Genomic DNA, 20,617 nt, shown 5'->3' with positions numbered 1-20,617 from the left:
CTTTATCAGTGGCAGGCATATATGGGGTCATTTCCATACTTGCTTACAGGAACCTGCATTGATAAATACCTGGAATACTTTACAGAGATCCTAGCTTCAGATAATGATGTTATTAATTACAGTTATTTATATATTATAGTTCAAGTATATGAATGTCCTCCTAATGTCAGGTATACAAATTAAGGTTGTTAATATTTATAAGTGTTGGCAGGTTGGGACTTCAGTATCCAAGGTGGTGGAGAGTTTTTAAGACTGTTGTTTCATTCCATGTAAAATAAATATAACAAGCACTCTCTTGGGTGCTGTAAGAGCTCTCTGTTCTTCATGAAGAACAGTTGTTCTGTAAGTAATGAACCTGCAGCTTAGAAAGAGAGAGAGCCCAGCAATAGGGATTCAATTCAGATGAGATTATACATACCAGTAATTGAATGTTCCTGATTCTCATTTTAATAAAATAAATTAAAGCTCATAATATTTTATGTTTCATTGAGTAATTTAATAAATGAGAGTCATAAATATTATATTTAGACAAATAAAACATTGATGATTATAAATTATTCAAGGGTACTTTTACTCAGCTTTGAAATATGCTCTGTGTTTTTTCTATTCTGCTCATTGGCCCTGAGGATTTACCTTTGGTAGAGGTTTCCACAGGTCAGAAGATGTTCATGCCATTAAAACAGAGAAGATTATGCTAATATTGTAATTTTTGTAGAGTGTTTAGCATTACATTTAAAAGCAGGTATGCCATAATTTTATTTAAAATAGTTTTACCCTTTTTGTCCATTTATTCTTTCTAATGCTTCCTTTTGAAGCAGTGAATTATCAGGAAAGAAAAATATGTTTCATTAAATAAAAGTGGTAATTTATTTACTTTTTACTGTGGCAATACCTACAGGAAGCCTTTACCCTGAGATGTAAACAAGGAGTGACATATGGGCAAAAATACTCCCCATAAGTTAAAAAGATGAAAAAATTGAATTGCTCAAGGAACATATTTTAGAAGCAAAATCTAATAAAAACAAAATAAAGAAATGGCTGAGATAATGAAATTCTAGTATCCACTGAGATTCAGTGAAGGAAGAGAGAGTCTGTTTTAATATTAACTCGTTGAGCCGTGACCCCGCCAGGAGCAACTTCCCTCATCCACCCACACTGGCTCATGGGCTTGCCTGGAAGAATATGAAAGCAAATGATGTTGAACATGGCTAGATTGTTTGTCTGGGAGACTCAGGTCATGGTTTACCACTGCCACACACTGTGACAGTTTCCAAGCATCACCCAAAATCAGGGGGTCTGGCTGTGCATCCCCTGGGTGGGTATCAGGGGAAGAGGCTGCTCCCTGCCCAAGCACCAGCCCCCAGCTTCACCTACACACCAACACTGGGCACTCACACTCCCAGCGGCAGCCAGACTGGTCCCAGACAAATTACCTTTAATGACATCCCAGTAGGAAATGTCCGTGTAGCCCTTGCTCTGAGGCCCCTTAGATAGTCCAGGGAAATGTGTGTGAGTGAATCAGGCAAGGTTTGTATTGTCACTACCTATGTCATGCTGTTAGTTGGCACTCTTTTTTCTCCCTTTCTCTTATGTGAAGAAATCCCCCCCCTGCATCTTGTCATGGTGCTTACTCTTTGCTGCCTGTCTCCCTCTTATTGATTCCCCCTAAGGTGTGATGGATGCTGAGGAGGCAATGCTCACCCCACATGTTGGCAATGGCTTTCAGGTGGTGGTGGGCAGGGACTCGTGCTGATGTGGACACCCGGAGAGCCTGGCATGTATTTTTACTGGTTGGTGCTCAGTGAACTCTCTGGCCAGGGGCAGCTGTGTAGTTCTCTTAATCTCAGTGTACAATTTAGATTTTAACCAAAGGGATTGACTCACCTCCTCTTTTAAAAGCAAATGCACTTTCACCTGGCATGTGGAGCCGAGTCATTAAAACATTAATTCTTATCCCTCAGTGAGGATCCCGGGTATTTTTATTTTTATATAAATTTTACAAGCAGTGCTGTATTTAAAAATTTTACCTATACTTTGTAAAACACTATCTAAATTAGGTTTGAGACAGTTTTATGTTAGTAGATACACAAGCTGAGGCACCAGATAGCTCTTTGGTAAAAGGTATGCAGGCTGTGGGTGTTGTACAAGTCGTAAGCATGAGAAGTGTCAGGCAAGAAACAGACACTGTGTGAGTAGACAAAGGATAATTTTTTCTTCTCAAATATTGCACCTCTTTGTTATTATTGATAAGAGCAAGTAATGAAATACCTGCAATAGCATACTGGAGGCAGAGATATATCGGAAAAAAAGTAGATTCACACACACCCCTTCCCTTTTCTTTGTAAGCACGACTCAATTTACTTAAATTCAGCTTCTATAATAGTTTTGCTAAAACAAATTGATCAGCTGAGGCTGGGGGCAGCTGGTACTCCCCTGGATATCAACATAAGCAAGTATGCTGCTCACTTCAGAGCACTGAAAAAGTGGTTTATACAGCATTCTGCCTATTTTCACAGCCACACTTTGCAAAACCTCTGTGGCAACTTAGTTGCCCTACGAACGTACCCTTTCACTTCTCAGATCTGGTAAGTGTCTTGCATAGGTCTGAATGTCCACAGCTTGGGGAGAGGGCTGGAAAAGCAGGAGTTGCATATTATGTGCTTGCCTTTCCATCCTGAGTTCAGTGGGGTCAGCTGGCATCACCCAGAGCATGCGGGGAGAGTGATTATTAAAAAGGGAGGAGTGATGGGCAGATTCAGCAGCTAAAGCATTCCTGTTCTGCCGAAGAAAGGAGGTAGAGCCTCAGTGTGTCCAGACCTGAGAAGGGGGATGCCCTCAGGCCCACCCATCCTGCATGTTTAGCTGATCCCAGGTACTTTTTAATAAGGAAAAACACATTCCGCAGTGATAAAATTTACATGAAGCTTTGCAAGTGAAGCCGAACAGTTCACTCGATATGTGGAGGGACAAGTTCTATTAAATATTTTTCGCCCTGTGTGTTTACCTGCAGTGTCTCATCTCACATAAACTTTCTTTCCTGTTCCTTGGACTCGATGACCTTGAAGGTCTTTTCCAACCAGAGTGATACTGTGACATGACTGAGCCCCTTGGATATCTGTACTGCTTTTTCTCTGGATTTCTGTAGGCTTTTCACACAAATTTGTCCCATGTCCACTCCTCCTATTTGTCTAGGTCTTCCCAGACTAAGTTTGGAGATTTTTCTTTTCTCTTTTCTAATTTTCTTTATGTTTTCTTGCTTACAAAATCTGTCCTCCAAACTCATGTCATGGATTCCCTTTTTCTTACACATCTACACTGCTGAAATACCAGTAGAAAATCCTTTCACCTGCACACTAAATAGGTTTCAAGGTTGATTTGAAAGCACAACACTGCATTGCATTTGATCTGCATGTGTGTTTAGATGTGGGCTGGTTTTAGTTAGGTAGAGAAATACCCAGCTCTGCTTTGAGTGTTGTGCAGCAGGTATAGACAGGACAGCACAGGGATGACAGTGACGACCTGTGATGAAGTGGACCCTGCCAGCTCCCGGGACTTCCTGAGGAGGCACAACATGAGCAACAGTGCATTTTTGCTGGCTTGAAGAATGGGACTGATTGTGTGAGTTTGGATAAATTGTTTATGAGTAGATTTCCATAGTTGTATAATTTGTGCACCAAAATTCCTGGCTTGATTTTCAGAAGCATTGGGACTGGACTGGGGGCTGCTCAGCACTGTGCACCTGAATGTCTGGCCTCCAGGTATGGCTGCTAAAAGCATAATCTCAGAATCAGAGACCACTTTTGAGAATGTTGGTTTTCATCTCAATTTCCCAGGTTTTTCCCAGCTATAACGTGTACTCCAAAGGCTTTTTTCCAACCTATTTGCTGGCAGTGATGGGTGGAATTAGTAGCACAGACCTTTGAAGATAAAAAGCTTAACAGAAATGCAAACACACACACACAAAGATAATAAAAGGTTTTTCTGTTTGTCTTTTTGTGAAATATACAGGGTTTTTTATTGATGAAAAACACACACAATGTAAACAGCATGTTTTTGTGACCACTGGTGAATGGGCACCCCAGCAGAAACTATGAATGCAATTTACAGTGGCTCCTTGTTTTCTAATTAATGATCTTATACATGGAGATACAAGAAGTAAAGTGTATTTTCTGGAATTAGTGACTGGTGTAAGCAGGTGTATCCAATGCCTCCATTTTTATATTTGTAGGCAAAATGGTTTTAAGTGATGCATTTTTATGTCTTCAGTTCCCAGGCTGCTGGTTTTACAGAAACAGCAAAAGTGACACACCTGGCAGCTCCCAGAAGCAGCACTCCTCTTTTGGCCACTGAGAGAGCATTGTATCCCTGCACAACCTGAGGGTTTCTTCTTTTTCCTGAGCTGTCTCATTACGAACTCCACAGCTGTTACTGGCAGCCAAACTGCCTTCTCCACATCCTGGGATTTCCCAGATATCTTACTGTACTAAAATATTGTAAATCATATAGTAGAAAGTTACATTTCCAAAACATCAAGATGTTTTGGCTTTTCTATTTTTTTTCTTGTGTCTTTGCTGTTAGTTAGGTCAAACCCACAAGTAATTAAAAGACCTGACGGGCAAACTGAACAGCGAGAAGAGGGGGTGTCACCTCCTTTAAGCTTTATACTCTAAATTGTATGTTCCATTGGTTGGTTTCTCCTATGCCTGCCTCTGCAATCTCAATTTGAATGCATGAAATACAGCAGCTGCAACCCTCTGTGAGCAGACTTGGTCTCCTTACTGTTTTTTCCCCACATCTCTATATTCAACCCATTACAGAAATCAGGTGCTTGAACAGAATTATAGGTAATAGTCCCTAAACTCAGTGTTTGTTTGTTTTTAAATAGTTCTCTAAGACCTTTGCAAAGGAATGAAAGTGACATGAGTAAAGTCCTGAGGAAATACCTAGTTGATAGTTTAAAACTCAAAAACTCACAGCTAAATTTCTCTTAAAATAATAATACTAATAAAAATAAAATTAAAAAAACACCAAAAAAACCCCAAACAAAACAAACAAACAAACAAAAAACACACACACAAACAAAACAGTAGAAAGAAAACCAGGCAGCAGCATACTGCAAAAAAATAGTTTGGAAAATCCTCCATTTACTGCAGTCAAAGGTCTCTTTATTTGTCCACTCATTCATTTCATCTTCCTCAAATCACTGTTTTCACGCATTTTAAAATGGGTCTGTGTTCTGTCCTTACCTCGGCCCTTGGCGATCGTGGACACAGAAAGTGTGTTTCTCATTAACACTTTATTCCACTGTGCAAGCAGCCCCTTCCACTTCTGCAGTCTTGCCCCGTGTGGTCAGGGGCTCAGAGGGCATGGTTAGAGATAAGGGAGCCCTACAGTCCCTCTGGGCCATCGTGTGACAGCACAGGTGAGATCAGCCCTGACATTCGCTGGGTCTAACCAGCCACTTGAGTCCCAGTCAACAGGTTGTATTTGCTTGCTTTTTCAGTGGAGATCGTGTATCTAAACCTCCAAGTCAAAGGCTACTGCCATGTGTAGTGTATTCCGTAGGGAAGAAATGTATTTTTTAATTTACAGATATACAGAATTGATCCCTTAATTCCCGTTATCCTGTATGATACTTTATTTAGGTAATGAATGTATGTGTTGAATGACATTCTTGTGTTGTCATATGCTGCAAATGAGAGGCGTGTTTCAACTCTGAAATTAAAAAACAGCACAGAACAGGAAAAATAAGTGCTCTCTTGCTCTTTTCTCTGGTCCATCTTTCTTTCCATATGGTGAAACATATTGTGAATCATGTGTGGAGTTTCTATTTCATCCCCTGCCTTGTAAACAGGTGAAAATGGTTTTATGGAAAAAAAGAAAGGGAAAAAAGGAAAAAAAAACCCACCCAACCCAAAATCCAGCAAACCTGATGTCTCCTTTTCTGGTTGCCTCTTTCAAGTCTGCTTGTTTTAGCTTCCCTTTTGATGAGGCTGTACTTGAAAATAGGTTTCTGAAAGGAATTATGAGCAGCAAGGAAAAAAATCACCTGTTGACTATAGAAAGGCAAGCAGCACTGGCAGTTTTTTGGGAAAAAAGTAAACATTCATTTCTATTTCTGTATTTATACATGCAAGAAGACTAAATTCAGTTGTGATTAGTGAAGTACTGAGAAATAGACTCTTATGCATAGGCTTCCATGGGATGCTTGTATCTATCTGGACCAATGTGAAAGGTAGAAATGAAATCTAAAGAAATTGAAGAGAAGTTTAAGTCCAAACATAGGTGTTTAGTCTGCATTTTTGCTTAATAACTTAGTGAAGGAATTCACTAGGAGTAAGACCAAAATATAAATGCAGTTCTAATACATTTTCTGAATGCATGCCATGCAGTAGTTTTGGGACACAGTGGGGGGGAGAAAACTGGAAATCCAGATAAAGCTTTGGATGAGAGAGTTGTGTGTTTGTAGCTCAAAAGATGAAAGTATAGCAGAAAGACCAATCTTTGCCCTGTTTCATGTCAATATAAGGTCATGGTAAACAGCTAGATTCCTCAGTGTATATGGGCATAAAGGCAGGCATGCCATCATTGTGACATGCAGAGGAAAAAGGTGATCATATGGCCTGCAGTAACATTTTAAATATGCTGATGGTTTGATTATTGTGGGAGGAAAGAAAAAGTAAAGTTCAAAAGGTTCTTTAAAGACTTGAAGGAAATGGACACGAAAAATGGAATGTAGATCAACAAATACAAAAATCCCACAGTCTGTAAGCAAGGAGGCACAATCTCACAAAAGTGTAGCTAGTGCTTCACAATGCGACAATTAATTATTTTGCATATCTAGGAAAAGTAATTACAAAGAACTTTACTCTGGAAAAATTAAAGCATGGCTCTTCAGGTAAATTAAGGGCAAATAAAAAAAGGTGTAAGAGGAAAGTTATGTGAGTCATCAAGAATGACTGGAGTCTACAGAGCCAGGGACTAATGATAAATTAGTGCTCATAACCCACGGGTAAAGTAATTGCTTTCTGAAAAAGCAACTGAGATCAAGGTAACTCCAGCACCATCACCAGACACCAGTTAGGGGTAACCAAGTCAGTGGCTGGAGTTGAGCCTTTCTGAATTATCCCGTGCAGTTCAGCAAGTGTTTGCAGTCTGGTTTGATTCTACCTTTCTTGTGAAAGAGATGTATGAAAAACTGTCTTCAGCTTTGATGAACTGGTGAAGAATTGTGTTTCCAATTGCCTTGGAAATCAAAATACCTGGTATATTCACCTCCTTGCTTTTTTCTTTGGAAATCAGTAGGCTCCTTGTAAGACCTTAAAACAGTCTTTTCTTTACATTCAGCAGTTTGCTCCTGCTTCTTAAAGAGGATGTAGTAGGGAACACCTTAATATGTGTATTGATTGTGTTTCATTTCCCAGTTGAAGGTGGGTTATGCATCAACTTACTCTTTGGAGTAGGCTACAGTTTTGACCCTGATCCTTTGCATCCAGTTTATCAGTTTATCTTTGCAATTAGCTACTCAAATCAATAGGTAGTTCATTTTTAATGCAATGTTGGCAAAGAGGAAGTTCCTGCATTTCTCAGGAACACAGGTGATGTAAATTCACTTCCATGCAGCAGTAAAAGCAGCTATAATCTTGACTAAAACCTCATTTCTTTCTAAAAAATGTATTCACCACAGCTGAGCCTCTGCCAAAACTGGTGTGTGTGTGTGTCATGGTATAATGAATTCTGCTGAAAGCAACAGGATGTAGAGGAGTTAGTCCTCCCATAAGAGCACTGTAGATGCCAAAAAAAAAAAAAAAAGAAAAGAAAAGAAATAAAGATGTGGGGGTTTTTTGTTGGTGGGATTTTTTGGTGTTTTTTTTTTGTTGTTGTGGGTTTGTTTTTTTTTTTTTGGTCTGCATTCTCGAGACGCAGATTAGAAGGGTTAGAAGTTGGCTATTTGTACATCTCTTTATTCATCACAGCTGTCCATTAACAGATTGAAGCTGTTCTAGGATCAATATGTTGTTATCCATGCAGTATTAAGCTTTCACCTTCCAAAGGACAGTGATAGGAACATGGTATAATAGACAATGAGTTAGGTAGAGGCTTGAGAGCAAGGAGTCAACTGATTTTAGGGGAAACTGACAGATTTCTAACACCTTGAGCAACTAGTGATTATCACTCAGTTGCTAGCAGCTGTGGATAAAAAAAATCTTGCTTTGTTTATTGTTGTGATAAATGCTATTTGGTAAAACTATTTCCAAACTTTTTTTTTTTTTTTTTTCAGTTCTGCAATGCATATGGTAACATTGAGGCAAATAAAAAGCCCTAATCCTTTGCTACCATTCTGATTTTTATGCCCTTATGGGTTTTGCCAGACATCTCTGTATTCTCATTGTTCCTCATCAACCTTTATAAGACTCTTGCTAAACAGGAATATTATCTGAGCATCAGGAAGTATCTATAATCATCTGACTGTTACCCATCCATAACAAAAACAAGCATCACTGCAATTAACAGTTGCATGTACTCATCTCCTATTTAATAAGATATATTAAGTTCCTGCTTTTGTAACATATAATGATATACAGAAAACTGTCTAACTTGTTACTTTCAGCACTTCTGACTGGTTAACATCATGATGATGCCATTCCAAAAATACCTTTTAGTGGCTGACATTTTACTCTCCATTAATGGTTTAGTTAAAAGGGGAGACAGAATGGATTTTCTTTTGCCTTTGGTATAGATTCATTATTCAGCTTTTGAATGTTTAAGTGTGAATCTCTGTACTTTAAGGTTCTTCTGATAATGGATACTTGAAGTAACAGTTATGTACATGCTGTGAAAATTAAATAATAACAGAAAAATATTTTTAGATCACTGGATGAACTGAAATATATGAAGTGAAAAGAGATTTGTAAGTGAAGATTGCTACTTGCATCAGCTAAGTATATATAAATATTTTCTGCACTTGCATTTCAAAACATTAGCAAGAAACCTAGAATTTTTTGTTTAAATTCATGAGTGGAATAATTTCAGGACAGGAAACTGCTCTTGTACTACCTTTCATGGACAGACATTATGTGGTGGGCAGCTCTTTGCTGAGTGTCCCATCATATGTGCATAGACTTTTTATGTTTAAGTGAAACAGTGCTGTAGACATCCATCTCAACAAAAGAATGACAATGCATAACAGAAAAGAGTACAGAATATTTGAGAGCCTATCAAACTGTCAGGTTTTGGCCATCTTTCAGATTTGATGTCCATCATTTTCTACCTTCTCATGGGAAAAGGAAAGCAGGAAGGAGAACATAGAATGGATTTTTGTCTTTGTATGTGAAAGCTGCTTTGGAAGGAGATGGGGAAAACCAGTTGAATACTTAGAGCAGTGCTTCCATAGCTGAAGAACAGAGCTGGGTGAGAAGATGCACAGTGAGAGAAAGAAAGAATTGATGTTTTTCTCCTAACATATGGATTTGCTGCATAACAAGAGTCAAGCAATAAACATCTCTGTTCCCTTTGCTTCCCAGCCTTCAGTGGTCAACTGCAGCTAATGCATTTTCTCAGAGAATTGATTGCATTAATTACAGAATGGCTTTGACTTGCATTAGTCTCCTCAAACTGAGGTCCCTCTGTGCTTGCTTCTCATGGTCTTCTTATGAACACCCAGTATAAAGAAGCAAAAGGATGACAAAGAGACAATAGCAAGAGGTTCATATAATTGGCCTATCCTAACTGGCTTTTATTCATTCCAGCCCCTCTCTTTTATAATAGTTGGTTCTTTAAGTAGTATAAATCATGCACTGAAAGGTCATAAAAGAAGGTGGCAAGAAGAGAAACAAGGTCACACATGTGAAGAAAAAAAAAATTAAAAAAGAGTACACTAAAGTAGGCCAACTTATAACTTCAGTGTTCTTGCCACTTTTTCTAGCTTCTCAGCTTTTGTAAATGACACCCATTTAAAACTATCCTAAATTCACACATCTTTTGGAAGGAACATGTAGAACTGAAAGACTCTAAAGCATACCTTACAAAATACCTCTGAATTTGCATCTATTTATGTTTACTTTTAATTTTATAGATAGTTATGGACATGTCATACTGTCATGCTCAAGGAGGTCTGCAAATACTATGTAGCAACATCTTATATATGAAAATATACTGTCCCATCTGACATTGCACTATGGTAGCAAATGCCATATGCTAATATACTTGGCATGCAGTGGCAAACACTGGAATCAGTTTTCTTTATCCAGCATTTCAGAGTACTGCAGAGGGACAGAGATTTCATTAATGGTAAATGGTAAGAAAAAGTCACCCTCCTTGGTTCTTTTGGGGTAGGTACTTGGTCATTTTAATAACTGTTTTGCTTCTTTTCATAATATATTATTTGAGGCATTTGGATTACAGGAGGTTGTCTAGAGTAATGACTGAAAGGGTCTGTATAAAACTGTTTCAAAAAATTTCCCTGTCATTTGAAAAGTTTCAGTCTATACCTAAGAGTACTCTGTATTTTCCCTGCATTATTCATCCTGGGGCAGAATGGTGGATTGATGGGCAACAGGATAAGAATTTCTTCCCCAGCCCATTGTGGTTTGTTTTTACAGCTATGACGTTAAATCCTTCCTTTCAGTCTCTTATTCTAGTGATGTCCCATTCTTCCTTTAGTGCTGACCTTTTCTAGCTGAGAACCTGGTGCTGTTCACAAGCTGATGAATTATGGCTGTTCTGCGTGGAAGCAACTGGGAAAGATAGGCTGGTTTACTCACATTCTTCTCCAAAACATCCCGTAACGTTAGCAGAAGAAAACATTCCCTAAACAAATGCAGTCATGCCTTGAGGTGTAAGCCTTCCTTATTGATACTGGACTTCTGTAATCACAGATGCTGTACAAGAGATAAAAGATGTCTTTCTGTGTTGATACAGCAAGGAGTTGTAGTTAGTGCTTGAGCTGAAGCCTTTGAGTCGATTTTTACTGCAAATGTAAATCTTAAGGGAAGCTAGGTGCTGAGAATTAGGTGGGGAGGAGGCTGTGCTCTTGGAATATCTCATTTCACTGGTACAAGGATTCTGGCTGCATTTCTTTTGCAGCCAAGGAGGTACTACAGCCAAACCCTACACATTTCTGTGAAAGTTCAGAGTGGGGCCAAAGCAGAAAAAAGAACCCCAGCCTCCTTCATATGTCTGTGGGAATGAAGGAGGATATTATACTACCTGGCCACATGCTACAGTGTGTGATTGCTCTTGGAGGGCTGCAGCCCATTCTAAAATCATAGTTACAAAACTGGCTTATTGCTAATATTTCTAAGACTTCTAACACTTTTTCAGCAGTTCTTCTCTTGAACTTTTATTGAAGTATTCTAATTTTGGCACATAAATGCCACAAAATTTTTTTAATTTAAACAACCTTGATTCAGTCACTCCTGATGGGAGAGTCATGGTTTAGATCTGCGTGAAGGGCTTCATATCAAAAACATTAGTTAACTTTTGGAGTCAAACTGCACAAACTTAAAACCATATATCAGAAATGCTTATATCAAGGAAATTTTGTTCTATTTCAGCCTTATCCCACGGAGTTGATGACTATGAATTGTAGGTATACATCAAAAGAAGATAAATGCTTGAGCACTGCTTGCAGTATAATCCTAACTTCTGTGTGGATTGGAAGAGAGATATAGGACTTCTTCTGGCAGTGTATATAAGTAGTAATTTGGGATCGTCCTTGAAGTTATTATTTAAAAATACACTTTTTTTTTCCTGATATCATTGTTTAGTTGTGCAAATGATAAGAAAGTGATCTGTAGCTGTTCATACAGAATATCATAGAACCATAGAACGGCTTTGGTTGGAAGGGATGTTAAAGATCATCTAGTTCAAATCCCCCTGCCATGGGCACAGACACCCTACTAGATCAGGTTCTTCAAAGCCTCATCCAACCTGGCTTTGAGCACTTCCAGGGATGGGGCTTCCATAACTTTCCTGGGCAACCTGTTCCAGTGTCTCACCACCCTCACACTAAAGAATTTCCTCCTAATGTCTAATCTAAATCTCCCCTCTTCCAGTTTTGATCCATTTTCTTCTCACTACAAGCCCTTGTGAACAGTCCCTCCCTGGCTTTCCTGTAGGCCCCCTTCAGGTACTGGAAGGCTGCTATAAGGTCTCCTTGGAGACTTCTCTTCTCCAGGCTGAACATACCCAACGTTCTCAGCCTGTCTTCACATGAGAGGTGCTCCAGCCCTCTGATCATCATGATAGCCCTCCTCTGGACTTTCTCCAAGAGCTCCATGTCCTTCTTATGTTCGGGGCTCCAGAACTGGATGCAGTACTCCAGATGGGGTCTCACAAGAGCCAAGTAAAGAGGCAGAATCCCCTCCCTTGACTGGCTGGCCATGCTTCTTTTGATGCAGCCCAAGACACAGTTGGCTTTCTGGGCTGTAACTGCAGATTGCTGGCTCGTGTTGAGCTTCTTGTCCAACATCACCCCCAAATTGTTCTCCTCCAGACTGTTTTCAATCCATTTTCCACTCAACATATATTTGTGCTTGGGATTGCCCTGACCCAGGTGCAGGACCTTGCACTTGGCCTTGTTGAACGTCATGCAGTTTGCACAAGCCCACTTCTCAAGCCTGTTGACATCCCTCTTGATGGAATCCCGCCCTTCCAGGGAGGGATTTAATTATAGTTAAATATGACCATGGCTGCTACTTGTAAGCAAAGCAACCTTTCTGAAATGAAACAAGGAAGTTTTTGTAATCCAAGCTGTTTTATGCTCTGTTTCAATCTGAACAAAAAATGAAGCCAAATTGAGGCTGCTATCAATACCATCTTGAACAAATAGAAATCTGTCCAAGCTATTTTTTGTTATTTGGTCTTTATATGTGCTATGTGACTTTTATTTGTGACCTTAATTTAGGTATTTATAGATTTACATGAGTAAAAGAATTCCTACATTATTAATGTTACCAGTCATACACCTGCTAATTAGAATCCCAGTTAAGTAAGTGCTAGTATTTGGAAAAGCATTGATTTACAGTTACTTTTGCTTGAATTTGAACAAAGTTGTGGGTTTATTTCTTTATAAGCAGTCACATCTCTGGGTCTTTAAAAAAAGTAAAAATGAGATAAAGGAATTATGGTTAAAAGTTTAGCTTTTACATGCTGACATCTTTACTGCACTCTCAGTGATTGTTTAAACAGCAAGAATAATCTCTGGGTTTTTTACCTGCATTATATCAAATCATGGGGGTTTTCATTTTGGTTTTGTTTGTTTGTTTGTTGTTTGATTGCTTGTTTTAAGTGCACTTTTTAGCAACCTAACAGAACAGAAACAGAAGAAAAATACCAGTAGCTCTGAAGAGCCGGTATCAATGTTCTCTGTCCGTTGTAGCATATTAAGGAAATTCTCTGTCTGAAGACTGTTGGAAAGTATGTGAATGGACTTCAGAGCATTTGCTGCATTCGTGGGACATCTGTAGGATTGGCAGGTTCAGCTATTACTGCTTTTTATTTTGAAGCTTTGTTATATTTAAAAATTATGTTTATATTAGGGGTTTTTTAGGCCCAGATCAGCTAAATGTCTTCTGAACATACAGGGAACTTAATACCAATTTCTTTTTAATCCAAAAACAATGTGTTGCTGGGTTTTCTGCCACTTGAAGAGGAACTCTTGAACAAGATAATTTTGAACTGTAGCCTTTCAGCTAGCTTGGAAAAACTTGTGGCTGTGGGTGGAAGATTCTGAGTAACTCTTTTTTATGCTATTACACCAGCATTTGTCAGAGGTATACTGCAAGAAGGTAGTCTAACTCACCTTATTCAGTGTACAGCAAGTCAGAAAAGTATCAATTTTGGAATTTTCCAGTTCTCATGTGCAGGTGAAGTGTCCAGATCTGATAGGTTTTGCTGCATAAATATGTCTATAATACAGCCTTTGCCCTTCTACAGCACTGCAGCTGTTTTGTGGGATCTCAATTTCACACCTCAGTTACCCCAGCATCCACCCCTCGTGCACACAGAAACACAGTGCCACCCCCACCATCTCCATTCAGAAGTATGCCACAAAGTTAATTTCCCAGCTCCATTATTTTAACTGTATTTCTCTTGTTTCAAGTGCCTTCTCCTCATTAGACAAAGACTGCATCTCTTCAGTTTTAAGGCCCATCCTCGTGGGCCCAGTCTATGCTGCTTTTCTCACTGTGCAGATGTCTCCCATTAGCCTCGACAGACATAGTGTTGTCCTTTCTTCAGTCTCTCCTTAAAAATCCTTTGTCATCATTCCTATAAAAAAGATTCAATACCCAGCTATTAGCTTGCTGATACCATTGCTTGGATGGTTTGGGCTTTTTTTTAGACCGTGTATCAAGCTCTATTTAGATTGAAAGGCAAAGTCCACATGGTCTGCACTTCCAAAGCACTGAGATCCTATTCCATGACCTGGACTTCTAAGTACAAATAATACATAATATTAAAGCGGGATTATTTTCAACTGGTCTTGAGTTCTGAAAAGGATCAGCAATCAGGTTGAGTTTTTTTGCTGTGTTTTGTTAGACTGGCTGTTCCTTGCCTGGCAATCTCCCTGAGTCTGTCTTGCACTTGTGTTTTCTGCTTGGCAGCATGGGGAAGCTGTAGCTAGTTCAACTTGCAGCTGCATCTAGCGTGATGAGTGAGCCCCGTTCATGCCCATCTCTGGGGGAATCTGCTGCCTCCTTATTTGCTGCTGGCTACAATTCCAGAGGCTGACTGCTAGCTAGATCACTTCTGTGAGCTGTAACAAGAATGATACCCTCCTTTCCTGTATTTCAGAATAAAAAGCAAATTTATAGAGGCTTGAAGGGACAGGAATTGAAGGTAGGCAGCTTTTTGTTGGAGCCTTTCTCCTTGTAACAGCCTGTTTTCATGACCATGGTCTTACACTCTCCCTCATGGTGTGCAGTAGAACATTTTGTTCAGCCCTGATTGCCAGGTCATTATTGATTGACTGCACAGAGGTATAGCTTAAAATCGTGGTGTTCATGTAATTTTTAAACAGCTCTATGGCCAGCTATGTTGTCATGCTAGTTTGTACTTGGCAACTCTGTGATTCACAGCACAGGCTTTTTTTTTCCCCCATACCTGCAGAATTATTCTTTCAACAGAGGTAACCTGAGCTCTTTCATTCAGGCACTCCTAAGTTTCAGAGGTAGATAATGGCTTTTTCTTTATTTTGTTTGTGTTTTGTTCTTAAATGAAGGCAGATTCTGACATCACATGACTCAATGATTTAAGGCTCCATGATTATGATGTAATACTGCAATGCTAAGTTTTGGCAACAATACTGGGGACCCCAAAACTAAGGGCTTTTTGAATCCACGAGGTTACACCAACAACCTGTGTTGTGATACTGCAGTTGCTACAGCAACCAGGAGAACTAAAACATCTCCAAATAGGACTCATATCAAGTGGGAAGCTGGCAAAAATATCAAAGTGAAAATTCTTCTCAGCAAGGTGCAATTTCATACATCCCTCATTTCTCTAGGACCCATGAAGCTGTATCAGATTGCAGTTCACAGCCAAAATCCACTCCTGGGGTTTAGGAAATTGGCGGCTGGTACAGACTATATTTTTCACATGTTGTTTTGACAGGAGAGAGCCATCTTTTATATATGACTACAGGTTAAATCTGGGCACTGACCTTGGAAAAGAAATCCTGAGCACAAGTTCTTGTTTGCAAGTCATGCCTGGGCTTACAATTTATTCATTCACCTCCTAATACAAAATATAAAGACTGTCCTAGGATCAAAACTGAAAAAGTCATTCTTGCAGGGAAGATCTAAATGATTCATGTCAGCCAGATGTCGATTTGTATTCCTTCAGGTTGGATACAGATAGGCAGGTAGCCTAGGGCAGTGCCCTCACCATTGAGTTTCTCTTATAAAATGCCATTGTTCTGCCTTTCCCTCCAGCAATGGATTTGACTAAGGTCAAATTCATTTTTTTAAGTCAGTGCTGTCAGCACATTAGTAATTTTCTGAGAGTTCTTACTGGGTTGAGTCTTAGGTGTGCAGATCTAGATTTGGCCAATGTACATGCAGAAAGGTGTCATGGCTGCTTTACTGGAGAAAATATAGGTGCTTACAGCTTTTCAGCCAGCTGAGATGGTGTCTGAGGCAAGTCTTCAGATGTCACTCGACTTGGAAATACTCGGTTTCCACCTGAGCCCCAGGGAAGGTGCCCATTTCAGAACTCTGAGTAATGCTTTCCTCAGAGGAACTGGTGACTGCAGCTCAGCACAGTTATCATGGGGTGTCTACTTTTAATTCATTAATAGTTTCCACATTGGTGGAACTATTAGCCTAATGTAATGTTACATATATTTAAGTGACTTTTTGACTGAGAGTTTATCCCAGGCAGAATTGCATCCTGATACACTGGGCGAATTCAAAGCTATCCAAAGCTGTTAACACTACCCAGACATCTGGAGTAGGATATGCTGCAGTACTTCTAGGCACAATATAGTATTGAGACTTGGCTCTTCCTCTCATGCCAAAAGAAATGTACCAGACTATTACTATGATTTTCATAACTATAAATAGTAACGATGCCAGATTGTCCAGTCTATCAATCTGCATCCAGGAGTAAGCAAATAATTGTCTTGACACCATCTATTTTTTTGACTTTGTAAAGTAAATATCTACTTCATGTAATGAGCACTGTCAAAAACACTACTGTACATGCCAAAGAAATGAGAAAGAGCCAGGTCTGATTCAGAGGTGGGTTGTGAGATTTGAAGGAATCTCATTTCAGTATCCTAATGCATATTGTTTGGGAAAAAACACAAACAGTGTTTATAGGCAGCCAACCAGCTCTAGTGTGGAGGAGCATGGAATGCCAAACAACTTTTGTTTATAGCAAAAAAAGTGGGTATTGGCTGAGAAGTAGTGTTTATGGTAATTGAGCTTTACAAGAAGGTAAAACTGAGAGGGGAACACAGGGGGTAGCATTTTGCAGTGAAGCAGCTAATAAGGAGAGCTGTGGAGGCAATTCCTGATTAGCATCTGCTGTTTCAACAGCCGAGGAACAATGACTCGCATGTAAATGCTTGTGCTCGGCTTTAAAAGACATTCCCTCTAGCACACCACCCTGCCTTCTGGTTTTGAATCTCCTTGAGCCCGACTCCGGTTTGAAGTCAGTAGAGGAGAAAGGAGGGTGACACAACAGATGTCTTAAAGGCCGGGAACAGAGAGAGGAAAAGCCCTGTGGCAAAGGAGAAGGTGCAGTTGAGGTATTTCCTCTCAATAATTTTTGGTGCCTTTAGTAGAGACTGTATGTGTGCAGGTGTATATAAATTACAGCTGTGCACATAGGTGGTAAAGAAGTGGTGGTGCAAAAAGATGGCCATTGCTCACACCAGAGAACATTTTCTCCATCCTATAAATGAATGGGACCTCTAGACCGCTACATATGCTTGCTCAGAGAAACAAAGCCACCTGTTTTAGGGCAGGATCACAAATTATTTTCTAGCTGCTGCAGTAACTGCCTTTATTCTGATGCTGGATAAAATACACTAATTCTTTTTATTTCAGGTTAAAAGTTATTTTACAATTGAGAAAGCTAATAGTATGCCTGGTATTGTCAGCTTTGCTGACAAGTGGTAACTCAAGGCCTGGTAATACAAATACTGTGTACCCCATAACGTTAGGAGAACTTGATTGTGCACCAAGTGACATTTAGTGCAGATCCAGTAAAGTACTTCATCTGTGCTTTCTCATATGGGGGTCTGTGTCTTCAAGGGCTTTGTTTTACAGAAAGGGAACCTGTGACAGAAACAGCTGTGAAATTATTACACTATATAGGCAGCTGGGGATGGAGTAGAGACCCTGAAAACATGTTAGCTGCTGGGTGTTAACTCAGTACTGCATGGAGCCAGGAGCAAAAAAAGAGAAAGAAAAAAACAATTTACAAATACTGTGAATGGAGAAGTGAAAATATGTTGTTTCCAAGTTTTTACTTTGTGGAAAGATAACTGAGATAAATATGAAAAAGAGAACTGAGGACTGGGAACTTTGTGCTCCAAAAGCTTAGCAAGCTATCTTCCAGTTTCCCACATTTATCTCCTCTTATATCTTGTATCTTTCACAGGCTTCAGAAAGTGGGTCCAAAGACACAAAATCACTTTCACACAGAATCCTGTTTTCTCATGATGTTTTAAATGTAATTTTATTTGTGTATTAACTTGCTGGGGTTTTTCCAAAGGATTTTGGTAAACTCTGTCTCAATATATGTACACACTGTTTAATTTGTTACAGTTACATGTAGTATTACAAAAATATATATTTAGATTATTAACTGTCTACTGGGCTACAGTAATCTGTACTCAGGGTAACCTTAGTAAACAGTTCAGGAAAACTGCTTTGTTACTGAATATGACTTCTGAAAAGCATTCCAGTTTTGAGATGAATGCTGAGGATGTCAGTAGGAATTATTTTTCTTTCAAAAGAAATTTGTACATCAAGATAGTGTTTGCCTGTGGTATTTCAGGCCATGCAGACTCTAGGAAATTATATGTATTTTAATATGTTGGTAGCATCGTTTCTTTAAAGCATCAAATACTAGTTATAGAACATAGAGGGCGTTTGTTGGAGTTAGTACATTTAGAACAACTGTTTTCTCATTCATGCTATTTTAGCACAGACTTGCTTAATCTTTACAAGGATATCCTATCAGAAAAATAAGAACAATAGTAATTATGACTGTATTTTAAATACTATTTTTATGCCTGTGTCGCTTCCTTTCTCCTTTGAAAATACACTAACCCTGTTGCACAGATGGGAAAACAGAGGAATCCATGGGAGGTGAAATACCTTCATCTGGAGCTCATCTAGAGGGACACATCTCTTGGTCTCTGAACAAAGCTTTATTATAAGTCATATATGAAACCTACCAAGAGGTCTTTGTAAGTTAACAAAACAGAATCCGCATTTCACAGATACCATTTAACATTTACTTTTCCTCCCACAGGAGCTTTTTACACCTGAGTGCAAATTCAAGGAGTCTGTTTTTGAAAATTATTATGTAATCTACTCATCCATGCTCTACAGACAACAGGAGTCCGGGAGGGCCTGGTTCTTGGGGCTGAACAAAGAAGGGCAGGTCATGAAAGGAAACAGAGTGAAGAAAACAAAACCAGCAGCTCATTTTCTACCCAAGCCATTGGAAGGTGAGGTTCAGTCGATTGCTGGCAGATCCTTCTATAAATCCTACAAGAAGAGGGAATGGTCTCTAAAATACCTGTGTGAGTGTGTGTTCTCTGCAAAGGGGACATTCCAAATGCCAATCCCCAGGATTCATGGAGCGGTTTTCCACTTTGGCTTAGTGATGCTAGAAAGGGCATATGTAAAAACATTTTTTCCAGGGATTAAGAGCTCATTTTGCAAGAAAATAAATATTTTGTGGAAGTGCATTGTGCTGTTTTTAAAACATTCTCTTGGCAGGGACAAAAGCTGTTGTGAGTCTTGCAGTGAGAAAACAGTCCTTTCATTAAGCAGAATGAAATAATGGATCTTGTAGGGTAATTGGAAGTTATAAAGGGAATGGATGAAACACTGGCATTTCAAAGTAAAAGCTTTCCAATACAAAACACAAAGGTCTCTCTATGAAATAAATAATCCTGTATTACTTAGCCAGTTGATTTAATGCATATCATTTGTGGAAGGTGGCCTTTAAACCAAGATAGAAGCAACTAAAAGTCATACTGATCCTACACACCAAAATTATGTCACGCATTCTCTGAAAGGTGGACCCATTTATATTTTCAACATTCGTTTCATATTTTAAATTAAAAAAAATATTAAAGCATCAGTTTGCTAAATGTTTCTGTTTCATCATAAGGAAATAATCTGAATAATCCTTTTTTAACTTCATATTTGAACTAACATGGATGCCTTCATGCCTTGTCAAACAAAAGCTTAGACGGTTTTCACGAGCTCTCAACAATATTGACAGTTTATATGTCAGTCCTTTTATATCAGATTATTAGAACTGTAGGGAGGGAAAGCCAGTGTATTTGTAAAAACAACACGAGTTCATATGGATTAGAAAATAAGTTATTTTTTGCATTAGTGTTTGGATGGTCAGACTCTCATCAAAATAGCTTAGACAAGGCTTAGACATAACGTGGTTTACATTGCCCATGAAATTCATCAAATATGACAGCTCAGCTATATAACTCCTTAGTTTATAGTTCCACTTCATGTTATTTGACTTATTATTTTTGTATGTTGCAGTGTTATTTAATCAAGCTCTTTTATTTAATCAGTAAAGTGTCCTAAGCACAGTGATGGGGGCACTGTGAAGATACAGATCATAACCAGCATTTATGTACTCTAGAGAAGACGTTTAATTTTGGACTTTCAGAAGCCATAAAAGGATTTAGATTATGTCACTGGAAATGTTAGAACAAGTATTTGATAAGTTAATGATGCTGTGGGGCCCTTCATATTTATTATGAGACTTCACGCCACTGAAGATCAAGGTCAGTTCTTTGATGCTCCTGCCCCCTACTCTAGACAAGGGATGGAGGGATTGTGCTCTCTATGGCAGCATACAGCCAGTCCTAAAAGCATAGTGTGATGATTAATTCCTTTGA

At 39.0% G+C, this 20,617-nt stretch overlaps 1 protein-coding gene across 3 annotated transcripts in view; it reads left to right on the top strand.

Annotated features, from left to right (window-relative positions):
- Positions 1-20,617, top strand: part of FGF14 (fibroblast growth factor 14) — a 405,181-nt gene that overhangs the window by 376,664 nt on the left and 7,900 nt on the right. For all 3 annotated transcript variants that reach the window (XM_051632114.1, XM_051632095.1, XM_051632104.1), the window contains one exon: positions 18,991-19,189. In XM_051632114.1, the coding sequence (XP_051488074.1) occupies positions 18,991-19,189 (199 nt within the window). The remainder of the gene's footprint in view (positions 1-18,990; positions 19,190-20,617) is intronic.

This window comes from Apus apus, chromosome 1 (assembly GCF_020740795.1).
Source record: "Apus apus isolate bApuApu2 chromosome 1, bApuApu2.pri.cur, whole genome shotgun sequence".
Taxonomy (NCBI): Eukaryota; Metazoa; Chordata; class Aves; order Apodiformes; family Apodidae; genus Apus; species Apus apus.
The sequence above is the reverse complement of the archived record's forward strand: the minus strand, read 5'-3'. Positions and strand labels throughout refer to the sequence as shown.